The sequence below is a fragment of the Mus pahari genome, chromosome 14 (assembly GCF_900095145.1).
Source record: "Mus pahari chromosome 14, PAHARI_EIJ_v1.1, whole genome shotgun sequence".
NCBI classification, from domain to species: domain Eukaryota; kingdom Metazoa; phylum Chordata; class Mammalia; order Rodentia; family Muridae; genus Mus; species Mus pahari.
This window is the reverse complement of record NC_034603.1, coordinates 70,136,706-70,157,598: the sequence shown is the minus strand read 5'-3', so window position 1 is coordinate 70,157,598 and position 20,893 is coordinate 70,136,706. Positions and strand designations below refer to the sequence as shown.

The 20,893-nt window shown below is 44.0% G+C and overlaps 1 protein-coding gene across 1 annotated transcript; it reads left to right on the top strand.

Annotated features, from left to right (window-relative positions):
• Window positions 1-6,180: 6,180 nt before the first annotated feature.
• Window positions 6,181-19,350, top strand: Ccdc43 (coiled-coil domain containing 43). The gene is made up of 5 exons (XM_021212885.1): window positions 6,181-6,401; window positions 12,057-12,144; window positions 13,891-14,026; window positions 15,575-15,633; window positions 17,522-19,350. Exons 1-5 carry the CDS (start codon window positions 6,204-6,206, stop codon window positions 17,707-17,709), a joined length of 669 nt encoding a protein of 222 aa, XP_021068544.1. The 5' UTR covers window positions 6,181-6,203; the 3' UTR covers window positions 17,710-19,350.
• The last annotated feature ends 1,543 nt before the right edge of the window (window positions 19,351-20,893 follow it).

The window sequence follows — 20,893 nt, the reverse complement described above, 5'->3', positions numbered from 1 at the left end:
CACATGTATGTACCACAACACCCCAGCTGCACTTATTTTACAATGTCTTTATTTATTATTATTTTATGTATGGGTGTTTTGCCTGCATGCATGTCTGTATGCCACATGCATACTTGGTGCTCATGTTGATCAGAAGAGTGCTAGACTTAAGTCACAGACAATTATGAGCTGCCATGTGGGTTCTGGGAAACAAATTTGGGTCTTCTGGAAGAATAGCAAGTGCTCCTAACCTCTGAGCCATCTCTCCTGGCCCTGAACTTCTTTTTATGCATGTGTGTGGGGCATGTGTCTGTGTGCAGCACACGTCTGTAATAAAGCACTCTGGAGCTCTAGACCAATGACAGACCTTGTCTCAAAGAAGCTGGGTGGCATCTCCGAGGCCCCCTGAGGCTGTCCTCCAGCCTCCACACGTATTCACACATTTAGGCTACTTCCATATACACATACACACAACAACAATGAATTGAGGGGCTGGGGAGATGGTTCTGTCAGTAAAGTGTCTGCTGTACAATCATGAGGACCTGAATTTGGACCCCCCGGTAACCACATAAAAAAAAACCCAACCAACCAACCAAAAACCAGTGTGGTAGCTCGTGACTATAATCCCAGAGGCTGGGGAGGTGGATGCAAAAGGATTCCAAGGCTTGCTTGTCAGCTAGTCTGGCCAATTGCTGAACTCCAGGTCCAGTAAGAGACTGCCTCACACAAAAAATAAATAAATAAAAAAGCAACCGAGATAGACACCTGAGATTCATCTCTGGCCTTCATGTACACTCTCATGTGTTCCCAAACACACACACACACACACACACACACACACACAAATGAATTAAAGCAGTATTTGGAAAACTAGAAAAATAACGTTCATCAGCAGACTGGACCAACTAGGATATATGCACGCATGTCCAAGCAGGAGGGTGCTGATGTAAAGGTGTAACTGAATGGAGAGAGTGGCATGTTATCAACTTGAATGGATATTTTAAACAAATTTACATGAAAAATGCGCTTGAAGATGGAAAAGTACGTGTAAAACAATGTGATACAGTGTTTATGGATATAAAGGTATGACAGGCATTCAGTAACAAACTGTAAAAAAAAAAAAAAACTTTCAGGAGGAAGGTGGGTACCAAATTCAGAAACATCGGAAGAAGCATTTCAAAATTTGTGTATGAAATGGCGTGCATACACACACACACACACACACACACACACACACACACACACACACACAGTCTTTTTGACTCAGTGGTTGTTCTAGCTTCATTGCTGTTGCTGTAATAAAACATCCTGGAAAAAATACAACTTAGAGGAGAACAGTTGATTTTATCTCAGGACTCCAGAGTACAGTCCATCCAAGTAGGGGGCTCACAGCAGCATGAGTGAGAGACAGCTGGTCACATCATATCCAGTCAAGAGCAGAGAGGAATGAATGTTTGCTTGCTTGTGCTCAACTCAGTTTTTCCTCTTAGATGGCTGCAGACCCCTGCCTAGGGAGTGGTGCTGCCCACAGTGGGCTTGGTTGGTCTTCCTCCATCAACTAGCCAATCTCCCCACAGATGTGCCCACAGGCCAGCCTGATTAAGATGGTCCCTTATTAAGGACTCTTCCCAGGTGATGCAAGGAGGGGCTGACAGTTAAGCTAATCAGAGTGGTACAGTGTAAATTTGACATTTACAATTCTTAGAAACAAAAGGAAGAAATCAAGAGCATGTGACCAAAAATTATTAAGCAAATAAATATAGATAGGCTGTATTTTTTAAAAAGTGTGTGTGTTTCTGCCTGTCTGTCTGAGTAGAACCTCATGCATGCCAGGAACAATGTAGATTGAGCTACATCCCTAGGCCCTCAGGTAAAAGTTTTTTTTTTTTTTAAAGATACAAAGGAAAGAAATAGAACACTTTCCTCAAGAGTAGATCTGTCTGTGACCTTTTCACATCCTTGTGGTTCTTCTCAGGCAGTTTATGCAAGTCCAGAACAAATACTCTTGGCTGATGTTTCAGCGTTCAGCTCCCAGTGTTCATCCAGGCTGGCTCACAGGATCTTTAACACCTTCAGGGGATCCAACTCCCTCTTGGTCTCCATAGGCACCCCCTCACACATACACACAATTTTTTTCTTTTATTATTTTATTTGACCAGAGATCAAATCTATGAAGGCTAGGGTCTAGATCTCAGCAAGCACTCTACCACTGAGTGTAGCCCTCGAGTTTCCTCCTATAAGCTCTTGTGATTTGTTTATATGACTATTTTCTGACACACACCATTGACACTTCTGTAGTGAGACAGTCAGGCAGGGCATTCTTAATATTTAAGGCGTGGAGAGCCTGCCTGGTTTGTAAGAAGCTTTTTCAAAAAAGAAAAATGTTTGTAAGTAGCCATGTATGTATATAGAACGAGTGGGATCCTGGGTTCAAATCCTTTTATGAAAGTAACAATTACAATACAGAGCTGGAGTGATGGCTCAGTGGTTAGGAACACAGGCTCCTGGTTGGTTGGGTTCAAATTCCCAGGACCTACATGACAGCTTACAATCCTCTGTAACTCCAGTTCCAAAGGACCCATTGCCCTATTCTAGCCTCTATGGATACCAGGAACATATGGTACACAGATAAACATGCAGGTAAAACACTGTGATGGTTTGAATATGCTTGGCCCATGGGAAGTGGCGCTATTAGGAGGTGTGGCCTTGTTGGAGAAAGTGTGTCACTGTGTAGGCTGGCTTCGAGGGTTCCTAGTGCTCAAACTCCTCCTGTCTGCCTTCAGATCAAGATGTAGAGCTCTCCATGTTCTTCCAGTGCCATGTCTGCCTGCATGTTGCCATGCTCCCACCATGATGATAATGGACCAAACTTCTACACTGTAAGCCAGCCCCAATGAAATATTGTCCTTTAAAAGAGTTGTCTTGGTCATGGTGTCTCTTCACAGCAATAAAACCCTAAGGCAAACACCTATACAAATAAAATAATTAAAACAATTTTCTTAAGTTAAAAAGAGTAATAAGTATTTGTGCATTATATCAATACTTTCACTTCTTTTCATTTATTTATTTGTGTTCAAGTGTAGAGGTCAGAGGACAGCCAGTGTTTGGGAGCTCATTCTCTCCTTCTGCCATGTGGACTCCAGGGATGAAGCTCAGATCTTGGCCTCAGGTACCTTTTTGCACACTGAGACATCTCACTTGCTCTATTTTTTTTTTCTTTCTCCTTTTAAAAAAAGATTTATTTATTTATTTATTTATGTGAGTACACTGCAGCTGTACAGATGGTTGTGAGCCTTCATGTGGTTGTTAGGAATTGAATTTTAGGACCTCTCCTCACTCTGGTTGGCCCTGCTCACTCTGGTCAACCCCACTCTCTCCAGCCCAAAGATTTATTTATTATTATAAATAAGTACACTGTAGCTGACTTCAGACACACGAGAAGAGGGCGTCAGATTTCATTATGGGTGGTTGTGAGCCACCATGTGGTTGCTGGGATTTAAACTCAGGACTTTCGGAAGAGCAGTCAGTGCTCTTACCCACTGAGTCATCTTGACAGCTCTCTCTCTCTCTCTCTCTTTTTTTTTTTTTCTTGAGATGAGATCCTGATTCACTGTTTTTGCTGTCCTCTAAAACTCAAACTCACAGAAATCTTCCTGCCTCTGCCTCCCAAAGGCTGGGATTAAATTGGTGCATCACTGCTCCTGGATTTAATGCCATATTCTTACTTAGCATTCAGAAGCCATGAGACTAAAACTTAAAAATTCTCTATTTCTACATTTGTATTTGTGACATGCCATTTAGTGCCCATTCGTTTACTTTATCTCAATACTAATAAGAGTACGGAATTCTTTGAAGAGGCCCTTTACCATCCCGTCCCCCTCTCCTCCCATCTCTCTTGAATAGCTATTTAAGGCCTGTTGTTCCAGCTGCTGGGATCTCTAGAGGTACCCTAGCAAGCCTTTTATAGTTTTCCGTCAGGCTGGTCTGGCCTCAAACCCTTGCTTCAGCCTGCCAAATGCTGAGGTTAGAGATGTTGCCATGCCTGGCAAACGTACTCATTTTTGAAGAATGTTAAATTCCCCCCAGTGTTGAGAGGTACTCCTGGATCCCTGAACTCTCCCTTCCCAGCCCCCAACACCCTTCAACAGGACAAACGAATGGCTTAGGGATCCAGTCATACCTTCACCAAGACCTTATCTCAATCTGGGTATGGTGGTGCTAGCCCGTAATCCCATCGCAATCTGGGTGTGGTGGTGCTAGCCCGTAATCCCAATACTTGGGAGGCAGAGTCAGGAGGTTTGCGAGCTCAAAGAAAAGAAGCAGATCGAGTCCCAGGCAAGTCTGGATTACACAGCAAGACACCACCTCCACACAATCACCCATTTACCTCTGGGCTGGAGAGCTGACTCAGATGCTAAGAACACTGGCCGCTTTTCCAGAGGACCCTTGTTTAATGTCCAGCATTCACATGGTGGATCATAAACATCCGGGTTTCACGAGATCGGCCTACCCTTCTGGTCTCTCTAAAGGCACCAGGCACATCGGTATACAGACATACATGCAGGCAAAACACCCAAACACATAGAATTATGTCACTAAAGTGTCATTATTTCTTATATTTTATGGTTGTGAGCCTAGCCTTTAACGGCTGAGCCATCTCTCCAGCAAGTGTCATTATTTCTATTATTTCTTTAAATGCTTATTCCCATTGGACTGATTGGCCCCTTAGGGAACACAGATCTTTGAGCCACTCATCTTTGAATTGTCAGTCTGTAACAGTGCCAAGGTGAATGTATTCAGTAAGTATCCAGTGAAGCAAGTAGTCAGAGTAAAGGCCCCTCACGGCCTCCTCTTCCTCCTCCTCCTCTGTAGTTTGGGTCTAGCCCACCTCAGGCCAGAGCTGGCATTCTGCTGGTAGAGCTCTGTTCCCCTGTTAGGTTCTCTCTCATGGTGTATCATTTCCTTACCCCCCCCCCCTTTTTAATGTCATTGATGTTTTGCCTGCATGTATATCTGTCTGTGTGAGGGTGCCAGATCCCCTGGAAGTGACAGACAGTTGTGAGCTGCCTGCCACATGAGTGCTGGGAATTGAACCCCGGTCCCTGGAGGAGCAGCCAGTGCTCTTATCAGATGAGCCATCGCTCCAGTTTCCTTATCTTTTAATCGACCATAAAAGCATCTCCTCGATGGGTTGTTGGGAAGGTGACAACAGATACTTCATGGAAACCTCTTAGCACAGTCCCTGGCAGGGGACAGGACTTATTCCTTGGGCTGGCTGTCATGTGTCTACATGACACATACTACAGTCATTTGGGAAGGGGGGAATTGAGAGAACGACCTCTTACAAGATTGGCCTGTGGGACATTTTCCTGATTAGTGAATGACGTGGGAAAGCCCAACGTATTGTGGCTGGTGCCATCCCTGGGCAGGGGTCTCCTAGATGGTAGAAGAAAGCAATCTGAACAAGGCAAGAGGTGCAAGCCACTAAACAGCGACCTTCCCAGGCTCCTGCTTCCAGGTTCGAGCCTTGAGTTCCTGTGACTTCCCCTTAGTGACGGTGTGTGTGACCTGAGAGTGGAAGCAGAAATAAACCTTTTCTCTCCTAGTTGCTTTCGGCCATGGTGTCTTATCTCAACAGAAACTCTAAGACAGTCCACAAAGGTATTCCTGTGGAAACACGGAAGCAATAAGTAAAAGCCACGACTCCGAGGCTGCTTGTTTAACTGTTGAGAACCTACTATGTGTCTCTGTACGGAGATGAATCAGAGAACGTCTTCTGAAATGTGGGGTTTCAGGGAGGGCGGCTTGGAATGGCAGTGACGGTGGTATTCCGAGACCCAAGACTCAGTGGGGCATCCTGGCTTCACATCCCATAAGTGCCTGCCAGGCGCGGAGCAGCAGAAGCAGAAGTGCCCGAATCTGTGGTGAGCGACAGTCCTCTGAGCTCTCTATCGCGTTGCTGACAATGACACTGAATCCGATCGTTGCCAATGATAACGAGCCGGTTATCAAAACTCACCTGCCGGAGTTCCTGGGGGCCCACGCGACCACGCTTACACCAAGAGGCGCTTGCTGCGAGGACATAAAGATGCTTCAAACCGCGGATCACAGCCCGGCGCGCAGGGGTGGAGAATCCCTCTCCGGGCATGCGCGCTGGGTCAGTGGCGCGGCCCATCAGGCACTGCGGTAGGCACCCTCGGGTCCGGCAGGACCCTGTCCCCAGCATGGCGGCGCCCAGCGAAGTGGCCGCGGCAGTCCTCGGTGAAGGCGATAGCGGGGGTTTTGGATCCTGGCTTGACGGACGGTTGGAGGCGCTGGGAGTGGACCGGGCCGTTTACGCCGCTTACATCCTTGGCGTCCTACAGGAGGAGGAGGAGGAAGAGAAGCTGGACGCCCTGCAGGGTATCCTCTCTGCTTTCTTGGTGAGTAGAGTAGTCCGGACACATCCTATCAACCTCACGGAGAAATCTGGGAACCTCTTTCATTACTTCACGTTTCTCTTCTCCTTTTGCTGCCACGAGGGCTTAGTGGTTTCACCGGGAAGAAGCATAACTCTGAGGGAGAAGGGGGCTGCTGCTCCCTCGCCAGATTTTGGGCTGCAGGTGTATAGAGAGGATGCGATCCATATTCCGGGCATCAAGGCTCCCTGGGGTGCCTTTGAATGTGCTAGAGAGTGTACTGAAGTCATTGAGATGTGTAAATGACAGTTTGATCATAAACGTCTAATAGTTGCATTTCTATGGTTTGCGATGTTCAGAGAGGGGAGTAAAATGTTTTTGAGGTGTCTGTCCATTAGGGGGTAGTCTCCGGGCTGTCCCATGACAAAAGCCTGTGGGAAGTTCCCTCTTGGCTCCAATTTCAGTAATTAGAGTCCTCAATTGGTAAGGTAATGGAGATCTTTTCACGATAAGTAACGTTGGGAAATTCAGTAATTATTAATGTGTGCTGGGTAGGGCGGTACCCTGTGATGAAGAGGGACTGGAAACAGATAAGGTATTTGCATGGAATGGTGGCTGGTGCACATCTTTAATCCTAGCACTCAGGAGGCTGATCTCTGTGACTTCAAGGCCATGCAGAATGTTTCTTCTGGTCTACACAGAGAGACCTTGTCTCAAAAAAACAAAACAACCAAAAAAGAAGCAGGTTCGTGGGTGGGGCACAAACCTTTAATCCCAGCTCTCAGGAGGTTGAGACTGGCCTTTGTGGTCTATGTAGTGAGTTCCTGGACAGCCAGGGCACAGAGAAACCCTGTCTCAAAGACTCGAAAGCAGATTCATCACTTCGATGCGATGCATGTTTGTAATCCCAGCCCTGCAGAACAAGTGGGTGGCCAACTTTGGGTTTGCCAAGTGAGACCCTGGCAAACCAGAACAGGGAGACACACTAATTTAGAAATTTGTAATTTAAAGCTGTATTTATGTATCAGGTGATCAAGACACCCACTTTTCTAATCTGATATTTGTGTGGAGTTCATCCCTTCCTGTCCCATTCCCAACAGAAACATGCATAGATTAGATTCCCTACCTCTCTTGCCTGGGACTGTCCTGTAGAGTCTTCCCTTTTAATATAATCGAGTTGGGGGCTGGAAAGATGGCTCAGTAATTGAGAGCACTTGTTGCTCTTACATAGGACCTGAGTTCCATTCCCAGCCCCCACACGGTGGCTCACAACCATCTGTAGTTCTAGTTTAAGGGGATTGGACAACCTGTTCTGACCTCCATGGGTTAACAGGCACACATGTGGTATGCAGGCATACACGAAGCCAAAATATGCATACACATAAAATAAAAGAAGTGCTAATCTAATAAATGAATACAATCAGCTCAAAAGTAAAATTTGCTGCATCGGCACTAAATACCACAGAAACTGTTATCCTCCCACACGGTGTAGGCATCTCTGGAAAACCAAAGTGCTACTGTGAGAGTCAGCCGCCCATCAAAGGCTTTGTTCTTTGATGTCTATCACAATGAGCAGGTTTGGAGAATGGGTTTGTCTAGTGTCCTTAAAGTCAATATTCAGGGAATAGTAAGGAGAATCAAAAGGTATGGTGAGCATAGATATAAATGTGCGTGTACATTCTTATTTTTAAATATTTATTTTATGTATATGAGTAGCTGTCTTCAAACACATCAGAAGAGGACATCAGATCCCGTTACAGATGGTTGTGAGCTGCCACGTGGGTGCTGGGAATTGAACTCAGGACCTCTGGAAGAGCAGTCAGTGCTCTTAACCGCTGAGCCATCTCTCCAGCTCCTGGATGTACCTTTTTTTTTTTTTTTTAAAGATTTATTATTTTTTACATATATGTATCTGAAATACTTTGTCTTTTTAAAAAGGTTTTTATTTATCTTGTATGTACATTGAGTACACACTGTAGCTGTACAGGTGGTTGTGAGCCACCTTGTGGTTGTTGGGATTTGAACTCAAGAACTTTGGAAGAGCAGTCAGTGCTCTTAACTACTGAGCCATCTCTCCAGCCGTACCTTCCTTATGTAAAGAAATGGAAGGGTTTTTTTTTTTTTGTTTGTTTGTTTTTCAAACCCAAAAAATAATTTTTGGGAATGGGACACATACTAGAGACGCTCACACTGAAGTTCATCAGTTCATTGAGGACATGCTGGAAATATGACACACTGACGCAGCTGTCCCTGATCCCACTGGCAAGAACCACATGGTCTATAAATGGAAAAGAGCTAACACAGCTTGTGAGGAACTCGGGGGTTCTGTGGGAATATAGCACAACCAATTCTGTCGTTTGACTCCAAATTTCAGATTATAAGAAGAAAGAATAAGAGGCTGTGAGGTTCCTGGAAACTCCAGGAAGCAGTTGAGTTTGATACTTAGTGTTTTCCATGGTGATGTTGATACAGTCTGTGTCTGTTACTAGTTAACAAGAAGCAAGTGCTTGTCTAGACTCTTAGTAGAAGAGGCAACAATCAAGATACATCAAGCTGGGCAGTGGTGGCCCACGCCTTTAATCCCAGCACTCGGGAGGCAGAGGCAGGCGGATTTCTGAGTTCCAGGCCAACCTGGTCTACAGAGTGAGTTCCAGGACAGCCAGAGCTACACAGAGAAACCCTGTCTGGAAAAAACAAAGAAAAGAAACATCAAGAATCATTTGCCTCTTGCATAAACTGCAGAAGACAAAATCATTTTAAGGATGATTCCCCCACCCCTACCCTGCATGTATCAAATTCAGATATCATGTTTAATTTTTTCATAGTTTTATGAAACCTCATCTATATGTAGGCTGACTTTGGGGAAGAAATGCCAGGAATCGAATGGTGAGGCAGGAGTCCTGCTGGTGAAGCAACTGAGACCATTTCTCTACAGAGATAAAAGAACCAAAGACTATGGTCTGTAGCCAGTCCATCGTTCACAGTTCTGTTTGACTCCATGTCATGTCAGAGGCCCTTGACTTTTGTAGGAAATCTCATTCTTGGAGAAACAAGTTAGATTCATTGTTCAGGATGATGACGTTTGTTAGCAAGACTTTGAGGTAAGATTCAAGGTAGTTTGCTCTCCGGAGAAAATAAAAGCTTTCCTACACCTTCTGTTTCTCCAGCAGTACCTGCAGTACATGATCAACTCATGCATCATATATTATTTTTATTATTGATAGAACTATTTTCTCCTTGACACTGCTTGAAGTGTTTGGAGGAACAAAATAGACAGCCTATTGTGGAGAGCTGTTCTAGAAAGGAAAGCCTTTACCACTTAGTTATAGTCCTATGTTAGGACTTTAAGTAGTGAAGTCTAGCTAAGAGTGATTTAATCACAGACTCTTAGCTCTTGTCTTTGTACCTTGAACACAGCAGATCCTTAATGGGGGGGGGGGGGACTAAAAGGAAATGATGAGTGGGTTCCTTTGGGCCAGGTGGGGAGAATGGAAGGACAAGCTGGTGTGTCCTCCGGGACTGTCCTGTTTCTTTTGCCTCTCCTTTCCTTATCTAGGGCTGTTTTTCTGTGCTTGGTGGTGGTGGTGGTGGTGGGTGTTGTTGGACCAAAGTTGTATATGTATGTTAGCATCCCTGCTAAAAGGATGAAGGGCGGGAGAAGGAATTTCCTGCAGCAAGTCTGTGTTGACTCTTCACATCTCTGTGGGAGGCGGTACGTAATTGTTAAGAGCTGGGCTGGGAATAGTGGTGTGTGTTAGTAATCCCAGCACTTGGGAGGCAAAGGCAGGAGGATTGCTGTAAGGTCAAGGCCAGCCTAGGCTAGCCACCCACGGCAGCAAGCATTTAACCCCAGTGTCGCTGGGCTTTGGCTACTTGGTGGGTTCTTCTTTCTTACATCCTTTCAACCCCATACACTAGGTAATGGAGAAGAAAGGATAGAGAAGAAAGGAAAGAGGTCCCTGAGTAAAGTCAGGGGTCAGGAAGGCGGCGATGTTACCCCTAGACTGCTTCCTGTTGAGTAGGAGTGCTGAGTTCCTTGGGGCAAGTTTGATCTTTGTGATCAGAATATCTAATTCCTTATTCTTCTTTCTTCTTTGCACGTGACTACTTCTTAACAAACCATGGCCAACAACAATCAACTACCACAGAGAAACCCTGTCTCGAAACAAAACAAAACAAACAAACAAACAAAAAAATCAATCAACTACCTACTCTGCCTCCTGGAGACCCTTGAATTTATATATTCTCTGAAAAGTCCGCAGAATTCCAGACATCACAACAATCGCAGAAACTATCTGCACCTGGCAAAATCACACCCCTGCTAGAGCATGAGGCAAGTCACAGTCGGCTGCTCTGGACAATCAGAAGTGGCCCCCTATCCCACACCTGGGATTAAAACAAAAACATGTTCTTATAATATCTCTTTGTTTGCTAAAGAAACCAAAATTCCCATTAGACCCTAGTACTTGAAAGTCAGACATAAGAGGTTCATGGGCAACCTCATCTACTTAGCAAGTTGGAAGCTAGTCTGGGCCATAAAAAACAAAAAGATACCAAACCAACATAACAAATAAAGGATAGAATTTTGATTTGGGCAACAAGTTTTCCTCCAAAAAAATAAAGTTAGGCAAGGGAAAAGGGGAGACACTTTAGTAATCTATACCGTGAAATGGAGACTATCATAAATAACAATGTAAAAATATAGTGTGTTTCAACTATAGATGTGTTTTTAACTTTTCCCACAGGAAAATGGTAAGTAATGAATTAAGGAAATAATTGGATTGATTCTACAGTATGTACATAATGTAAGACCAGTGATGTGGCTCAGCAGGTAAATGTGTTTTCTGCCAGTCACTGAAGTTGAATTCCTGAGACCCACGTGGTGGAAGGAGGGATCCAACTCCCACAGTTGTCTCTGACTCCACAGGCACGCCATAGTGTTCACCACATATCACACACACCACACATCACACAGACCACACATCACACACAAAACAAAAAACTAAACATTGTTTACTGTATCCTAAGATTAGACAATGGATGCAATTACTAATTAAAAAAATAAAGCATTTCCTTCTTTAAAATGAAAAGTGAAGCTGGGTGGTGGTGGCACACGCCTTTAATCCCAGCACTCCAGAGGCAGAGGCAGACAGATCTCTGTGAGTTGAGACCAGCCTGATCTACAGAGAGTTCCAGGACAGCCAGGGCAATTACAGAGAAAACCCTGTCTCGAACAGCCCTAAAATAAAATGGAGGGTGAAGCAGGGTAGCATGGGTGCTCTGGACAGCAGGCGTGGAGTCTTAGACAGTCAAGATGGCTTCTGTGGGGGCTGGTGAGATGGCTCAGCGGGTAAGAGCACTGACTGCTCTTCTGAAGATCCTGAGTTCAAATCCCAGCAACCACATGGTGGCTCACAACCATCTGTAACAAGCTTTGGCGCCCTCTTCTGGAGTGTCTGAAGACAGCTACAGTGTACTTACATANAATAAATAAATAAATCTTAAAAAAAAAAAAAAAAAAAAAAGATGGCTTCTGTGTCCATCCGGAGCCTCCAGTGAGACGCACTGTCACCTGTGGCCCAAGTCCTTTTCGCCCATGGGGAGAGTGATGTCCTTCCTTAGGTTGCTGTTGTTTCTGAGGGCTTTTCAGGAAATTCATTGGTGTGCTTTTCCAACTAGGAAGAAGATTCTCTCCTTGATATCTGTAAGGAAATTGTGGGACGATGGTCAGAAACTCGGGATGTCACCACCAAAGTAAAAAAGGAAGGTAGAGTTGGCCTTACTTTTTAAAAATCTGTGTATGCCTGTGCATATTATGCGTAGTGTGTGTGTGTGTGTGTGTGTGTGTGTGGTATGAGGGTCAGGACAGCTTTGAGGATTTGGATCCGTCTTTCCACCTTGAGGAAATTCAGGTCATGAAGGTGCCAGAGCTCCTGTACTCACTAAGCCACCCCTCACCCCCCCCCTCCCTACCACCCCCACTCCCATGCTGGCCTCAGAGTCTCTGGTCCAATCTTCCCGGGTCTTTGCCCATCAGCTGTTAAGGGGCAAGGGTGTCCTTTTCTTCTTTGGATATCGATCTTCCTAAGATAATTTGCTTCAGCTAGCGCCCAGATACTCTCTTTAAAGTTTTAGCAATCCTGATTTCCTTTTATCCTTTGTCTTTCCAATCCACCTCGACCACAGCCATCTTCCCTGTGGTGTGGGTGTGCTTTTTGTTTCATTTCGTTTCTTTTGTTTTGTTTTGGAAACAAACTTTCTTTATACAGTTCAGGCTCCCTCCACCTCCCAAGGGCTACCAGTGTGGGCCACCATACCTGCATCATTTGCAATTGCTTTGAACCCTGTGCCCCTAATAGATTCGAGTCACATGCCTTGGGTCAGCTGTAGTCTTCTGAACTCAGTGGTCAGTCTTGAAGGCTGGAGCCTTCACCCACTGAGCCACGCCACTGCCCATCCACCGTGTTCATATTTTCATTCCATGGCCTACATTAGGGTTGAATTTCTACTCCACTTGGCTGAATCCTTTTCCTTTGAAAAATGGAAAAGGAATGGGCTTACATGCTCATTAGGATGGTAAATTAGCGACAGAGAACTGAAAAACACAGAAGCCAAACTTATAAAGAATCTAACTTAAATTATACAATGTTGGTCCTCAGTCTTGAGTATACAGTATAATCGCTTGGGGCCCAGGTATTGGTTATTGGTGTTGGTTTGTTTAGCTGGACATAAAAGCAAAGCTGGTTTGCACACACACACATACACACACACACACACACACACACACACACACACACACACGTTTGTTAATATCTTTTTTGTTTTTTTACTTTTAATGTACATAGTTTGTGTGTGGGTGTGTGCGTGAGTGGAGGTGCTCACCGAAGCATCGGATCCCATCAGGCTGTAGTTACGGGAGACTGAGCCACCTGATAGGAGGGCTGGGAATTAAACTCCAGTCCTTTGCCAGAACCACCTTGATTGAGAAGCAGGCACAGACTGTGGTAGTCTTAATCATGGAGCTGTCCGTAGCCCCGGGTATTGGTGTTTTTAAAATGTTCCCCTAGGGCTGATGAGATGGTTTAGCAAGGTGCTTAGTGCATGAGCCTGGTGTCCCGAGTTCTATCCCTGGAATCCCATGAAGGAGGAAACTGTCTCCCCACAGTTGTCCTGTAGACTTCGGTGCACACCCTCCCCAATAAATACACAATCTAAAATACTTTTTAGAAGGCCTAAAGCCTAGCCTTCATACCTTTTCCTGAATGGCCCCGTCCTCAGCTTTCGGGGACCAGCAAATACGAACCCTGCGGTTACTACCAACACCGACCACTAGGGGGCCAGGGACCAGCAAATACAAACAGAGCGGTTACTACCAACACCGACCACTAGGGGGCCAGGGACCAGCAAATATGAACAGAGCTGTTACTACCAACACCGACCACTAGGGAGTCTAGTGGTTTGGGAGCTTGTTTTCACTTACCCGCTGTCCTTGTCTCTCCTGTCTGCCACACAGATGAGGTGCAGGCCATCGCCACCTTGATTGAGAAGCAGGCACAGATTGTAGTGAAGCCCAGGGTGGTTTCAGAAGAAGAGAAGCAGAGGAAAGCAGCCCTGCTGGCCCAGTATGCCGACGTGACAGACGAAGAGGAATATCCTTTTTGGAGGCTCAGCACCATTCCCATGAGGCTCGTGCTGGGAATGTTGGACAGACTACATCACCCCTGAGAAGTTGCAGTCCCTAGTTGTAGGCTACTAGTTGTAGCCTAGTTTCCTCTTTCAAGTTGTCAGTGGCCCTGGGCCCTTGTGGGTTCCAGAAATGATGTTGGAATAGTTAACATGTGACTTCTAATTCAACATGTAACTGTTCCAGATAGAATTAGGAAGTACTGTAATTCCTTGCGCTTGAGGGACACTGTATTAGTTCCTCTTGTTTTGAACTGATACCCTCCACCATGGTGGGGAAAACAGGGCAGCAGGAGCAGGCAGCAGCTGGTAACATTACATCCAGTCAGAACCCAGAGGGAGATAATGCTGTTATCAGCCTGCCTCTCCTTTTGATTCAGTCCAAGACTGTAACCCAAGGGAAGGTTGCCTCCCACTGTCAGGCTCAGTCCATCTAGACACTCACACAGACATCCCAGAGGTTCGCGTCCGGGATGATTCTGAATCCCATGCAGCTGAGAGTCAAGACAAACCACCGTTGCTACTCATACGTACTGTAGCATCATACTTGGCTTTCTGCCAACAATAACTTTCTGAGGCAGTCTCATTATGTAGATCAGGCTGCCCTCAGACTCACAAAGATCCTCCCACCTTCACCTTCTACACTGAGATTAAAGGCGTCATAACCACGCCTGGCTTCCAAAAAACAGCTTTTAAGGTATGAGTCCTCCTGAGGTTAAAACACAGATCTCTGGGCTTTTTCTGAGTTTCTGATATAAAGTAGCCTTAAGATAGAGACCATGGGGTGTGGGGAGGGAATAGGGGACTTTCAGGATAGCATTTGAAATGTAAATGAAGAAAATATCTAATAAAAAAATTGGTTTTGGGGGAAAAAAAAGATAGAGACCATGGATGATTGGGCTTGTTGAAAGTTCCTGGAGGCTCTGAGAATCACACTGTATGTGTCATGCAGTGGAGGTGGCTTTGAACTTGCTGTAAGAATGGCTAACCTCCTGATCTTTCTGCTTCCATCTCCCGCATGCTGGGGGAGCAGCGCTGTCTGAGAATGTCTTGCCCTGGCTATTAGGTAATGTCAGTGTGGTGGTCTTTGCAGACCACCTGACTCTTCTTTTTAGCCTCTAAGAAGATTGTTGAGAAGCTTCAGGCATTTCCCGCCATGTTAAGATTTTCAGAAATGAGTCTCAGCAGTGCCCCCATCCTCACTGCATCCAGCCTGCTGCTTACCCTTGTCGATGCGATGCTCTTCACACGGCAGTGCCCCCATCCTCACTGCATCCAGNCCAGCCTGCTGCTTACCCTTGTCGATGCGATGCTCTTCACACGGCAGTGCCCCCATCCTCACTGCATCCAGCCTGCTGCTTACCCTTGTCGATGCAATGCTCTTCACGCGGCAGTGCCCCCATCCTCACTGCATCCAACCTGCTGCTTACCCTTGTCAATGCGATGCTCTTCACGCTTACTTTGCGATGTGGGAGGGCCTTTTTGTCCACCTGGTTTTCCTTAACGTCACTCACTGAAGCAGATGAGAAAGGTGATCTGGGTGCTTCAACAGCAAACGTCAGTTCTGACAGAAGTATCCTTCTCTATGTCCATCGCTTTTGTTTCTCACAGAGATCAGTTGTCATTTTGCTGTCACTGCTACAGGCTCCCTCTCTCCAGGGAAGTCCTGTCCTGTCAGTATTGGGAGCCCTATGCCTAGCACAGCCATGGATAGCCAACTTAGCAAATAATCTACACCCAAAACCGAGTTAACAAGGCCTATACTAGCCTCCAACGTGCCAGGGTAACTGAGTTCCTGATCTCCGTCTCCACCTCCAAGTACTCTGTTTAAAAGCATGCCCCACACCTAACAAAGGAGGTGGTTTTTAAAATTAATTTATATTATTTTATTATTTATTTATTTATTTTTATTATGAGACAAGATCTTACTAGATAGTTATGGCTAACCTGGAACTATATATATAGACCAGGCTGGCCTGGAACTTACAGAGATATGCCTGCCTCTGTCTTTTGAGGGCTACGATTAAAGGAATGTACCACCACACCTGGCTTCTTGTTGGGTTTTTGTTGTTTGTTTTGTTGTGGTTGTTGTTGTTTGTTTTTGTTTTGTTTTTTTTTGAGACAGGAGTCTCTTTTAGTCCAGACTAAACTGAAACTGACTATATTGGAGGCTGTCCTTTAAGGCATGAGCCATCATACCCAACTAAAGGGAAAAATATATATCTATGAGATGTTTCCTAAGCAGGTAAATTTAGAGCTCCCCTTTGAGGTAAGAGGCTATAGTGCGCTGTCAGGGGTTATCTCAGGAGTTCACTTCTGGCGTGACAGACTGACAGTAGGGCCTCGTCTATGCTTAGGCTAGTGCCCTGCTCCCTAGCTCTCCTCCCAGGCTGGCACTGTATAGCCTAGAGTAGAAAAAGTCATATTTTAAGAGTATAGAGGAGACTAATTGCCTGGTGCCTTTTTTTAAAGATTTTTTTTTAATGTTTTGTCTGCATGTTATGCATGTGCACCATATGTGTTCATAATGCCCCCAGAGACCAAAAGAGGATGGCAGATCCTTTGGAACTTGAGTTACAGATGGTTGTGTGTGCCACCATGTGGGTTCTGAGAATTGAACCCAGGTCCTCTGGAAGAGCAACCAGTGCTCTCAACTGCTGACCCAGCCCAATATTTTATTTTTAAAGTTAAATAAGGAATACATTTTTTTTTGACTGTTTTCTAACTTTTGTTAAACTCATCTCATCTGAGTTTAGTGTCGACAGCATAACTTGGTTTTTCATTTAAACTTTAGGAAAAAGGTCAAATTAAGGTTTATTTTTAAGAATGAACTTCATTGCTTCCAAGCATTTTGTAAGCCACAGTGATGCTCCATTGATGTGCTCTAGGCTCCACAGCAGTTGTTTTGCTTTAGACTGGAGTGAGAATTTTTTGTTTTTTGTTTGGATCGACTTTATTTGCAAGTGTAAACAGTATTTTTCAGATGTTCTTGTTAATGAACTTCATTTTTTTTATAAAATATTCCAAAGTTCAGGCTTAGTTTTCCAAATGAGATTTTTTTTTAATCCAAGGAACATTTTAGGGCGAATTGTAACATTAAGACTTACCATTAAACCAAAGATTTTTTTTTTTTTTTTTTAAATGAGTGTTTTGCGTGCATACATGTGTACTTGTGCCTAATGTCTGATGCCCACAGAGGCCAGAAGAGGGCACTGGATCTCCTGGAACTGGAGTTATGCATAGGAATGAACCACTGTGGGTCTGAACCCAGGTCCTCTCTGTAAGAGCAAGTGCCTATGACCACTGAGCCATCTCTAGTCCAAACCAAAGATGCTTTTCCTGTTCTAGGAATAGCTAGAGTGCATTCAGAACTCAGTGTGTAGAGACAGTCATCCAGACTGAAGAGGGAGCAAGATTATTGCCTACAGGATTTAGGCCTGAATCCCTTAACTCACTGGTAGCCTTGTTCCGAAACACCAACGTGGAAGATGTTCTCAATGCTCGGAAATTGGAGAGAGACTCACTTCGGGATGAGTCCCAAAGGAAGAAGGAACAGGACAAGCTGCAGAGGGAGAAGGACAAACTAGCCAAGCAGGAACGCAAGGAGAAGGAAAAGAAAAGGACACAGAGAGGCGAACGGAAGCGATAACCTTGGCCCACTCTGCTCCTTCCACCCATGAATTGTGTCTGTTGTATTTAAGAGAACTGAGACTAATGTATTTTCCAAAATTTCCTAAGGCTTTCCCCCTTTGTTTACATGTTTAAAAGCAAAATCACAGTCACTTGTAAATGTGCCATGTTTTGGTGGTGTGGGCAATCAGTTATAGTATCTTTACCAAAGATCTGGAATTAGGGTAACCTTTCTATTTTAGTACTGAACTCCTGTGCCCTTCTGTCTTTTTTAAAAAGGTCTTCCCCTCATTTTGTATATTTAGCCAGATACAGAAAGCTCACATCCTGAAGGAAACATGACCATTCCTTCTGAGTTAAAAAAGTACAAATTGCTTCTGAGGCAATATTTGCCCTAAAATATAGTGGGCTTTTGTTTTGAGACTGGGTTTCATTCTGTAGCCCAGGCTAGCCTTGAACTTGTTACAGTGTCCTTTTTTCTCAGCTTCAGGATTATGGACATAAATCTCCACACCTGGCTTGTAACTATTTTGAGGCTGAAATAGCTAATGAAGGGCCCTACCTAGATCCAGATTCTCTGACATCAAATTAGGGAAGTGGAGGAAATTATTTGGAATGCAATCTAAGTTGTTTTTTTTTTTTTTTTTTTTAATGTGTCAACTTGGGCTCAGGCTGTAGTTGTGTTGCGTGCCTGCTTAGCATATACAAGGGCCTGGGACTGAGCCCCAGTATGGAAGAAAGACTTAACCTGTGGGAAAAAACAATTATCTTTTTAAATAGAGAGCTATGTATTTTTCATGTAATCTGTGGTTTCAAGAGGCTGTTTGGAGTATAAGGATATCATTTTGTTAGGTAAGAGTTTTCTTTTTTTCTTTTTGTAATCATGAGTTCCCTTGAATCCCCTCTTGATTTTTAATCTTGATTTATCCTGCAGGCATGTCCTACCTTTTGACATTGTGACTTGGCTTTGTTAAAAACTTGCAAAAAAAAAAAAATGTTTTAAATGTTATGAATTTACAGCTGTCCTTGACCTCGGGTTGGACACACATGCAACATGAATAGTAAGACCTAATAATTCCTGGCTTAGAGAAACTGAAGGAATTACTCTTTTAGAGAAAAACACTGGAAATTTTGCTAACACAATACTTAAAAATATATAGTTGGTGGTTAGACTTATGAAAGGAATGAATGGAAAAAAACGGGGAGAGTAAAGGGTGAACAGAACTCTCCAAGTCTACTTCTGTCACAGCCACATCTAGTTGTAAATAAAGTCCTTCTTTACTTGACTTTGGGCAACAGGTATCAAAAGCCTCAAGAGAACAATTTCTCTGATAAGATTATTTTATACCAGGGGTCAGAAGACTCCACTCACGGGCCAAGTTTGGCCCAGTCTTTTTTGTATGGGGCAAAAACTAAAAAGGTTTTTTACATTTTTACGAGGTTATAAAAGGAAGATGTTCATCACTGAGACCATATGTGGCCTATAAAACCTAGTATTTGGAGAAAGTTTGTTGACTTTTGTAACATTAGCTACCTTTGTGCAGAAGAAAAAAACATGGTTAGGGAAAGGCGATATGCTGCCTCTTTGTCCTACAACCATGGCATTACAAAATAACCACCTTTTTCTTTTCTTTTTTTAAAATAAACTTTATTTAAGTCGGTGTCTTCTGTCTTGTTCTTTCATACTCCTGGTGGAAAGGTGCTTATGGCTGGTCCCTTAAGGATGGTCTTTATTGTCTGCTCAGCGCAGTAGCCATACTCTGCAAGTGGAGTGTCTTCTCCCTTAAATGTATAAATCCTTTCAAAGTTTTCTGTGAAGTAAAGATTAGCTCAGAGGAGTACCTTGTTTTTTGGAGCACAAGTAAGTTGACTTTGAAGTTAGTCCTTTATTTTGTAATAGCTGTGAGCTCTGCAGGGAAGTATATGACATATTTTAGTAATTCTTAGTTTAAGACTTGAATTCTCGGATTGGAGAGATGGCTTAGTGGTTAAGAGCACTGACTGCTCTTCTGAAGGTCCTGAGTTCAAATCCCAGCAACCACATGGTGGCTCATAACCATCCATAATGAGATCTGACGCCCTCTTCTGGTGCATCTAAAGACAGCTACAGTGTACTTAGATATAATAATAAATAAATCTTTTTTTAAAAAAGTAAAATAAAATATTAAAAAAAAGACTTGGATTCTCACCTTCATTTTGGCTTCTGAAGGAGTCAAGATTATATATATCCTTTCCTTAAGGGTCCTTGTTTCAATTTGCCAGTTTTTGTTTCTTTTCTTTTTTGAGACAGGATCTTGCATAGCCCAGGCTGCCTCCAGCTAGCTTTGTCACCTAGGCATTCCTTGAATTCCTGATCTTCCTGCACCTGCCTCCTAACCACTGGGATTATATGCATGTGTCACCATACCCAGCTAATAGTCAATTCTTTTTTCTGGGACTCTATGTTATAGTCTACAACCAACTAATGCTTAAATAAAAAACAAAACAAAACAGCTCATTAGGCTTTGGTAAAGTTATTCTCTTAACAAATATGCTAATTAACTTTTTAAACCAGAAATGTGAAAGGACTGGTTTAAAATTATGCCTTTTAGATTGAATTTTGGCCAAATGGGATTTTTTAAATTGTTTATGGTAGTAGAGAGATGCTCAGCAGAGTTAAGAGCATGTGGACCCAGAGGTTTGATTCCCAGCACACTGTGGCTCACAATTGTAACTCCAGTTCTAGGGCATCCAACTCCCTCTTCTGGCCTGTTTGGGCAGCCATGCACATGGTGCACAGACGAATGTTAGTAAAATATTCATATACTTACTTAAATCTAAAAATTCATTTTTTTCTTTGGTTTGGTTTGGTTTTTGGTTTTTTCAAGACAGGGTTTCTCTGTGTAGCCCTGGCTGTCCTGGAACTCACTCTGTAGGCCAGGCTGGCCTCGATCTCAGAAATCCACCTGCCTCTGCCTCTGCCTCCTGAGTGCTGGGATTAAAAGCGAGCACCACCACTGCCTGGCTCCTTTGGTTTTTTTAGGACAGGGTTTCTCTGTAGCCCTGACTGTCCTGGAGATCCCTCTATAGGCCAGGTTGGCCTTGAACTCAAGAGATCTGCTTCCCCTCGCCTCCTGAGTGCTGGGATTAAAGGCATGTACTTCCATGCATAGCTAAAAATTAAAATTTTATTTTTATGTGTATGGGTATTTTGTCTGCATGTC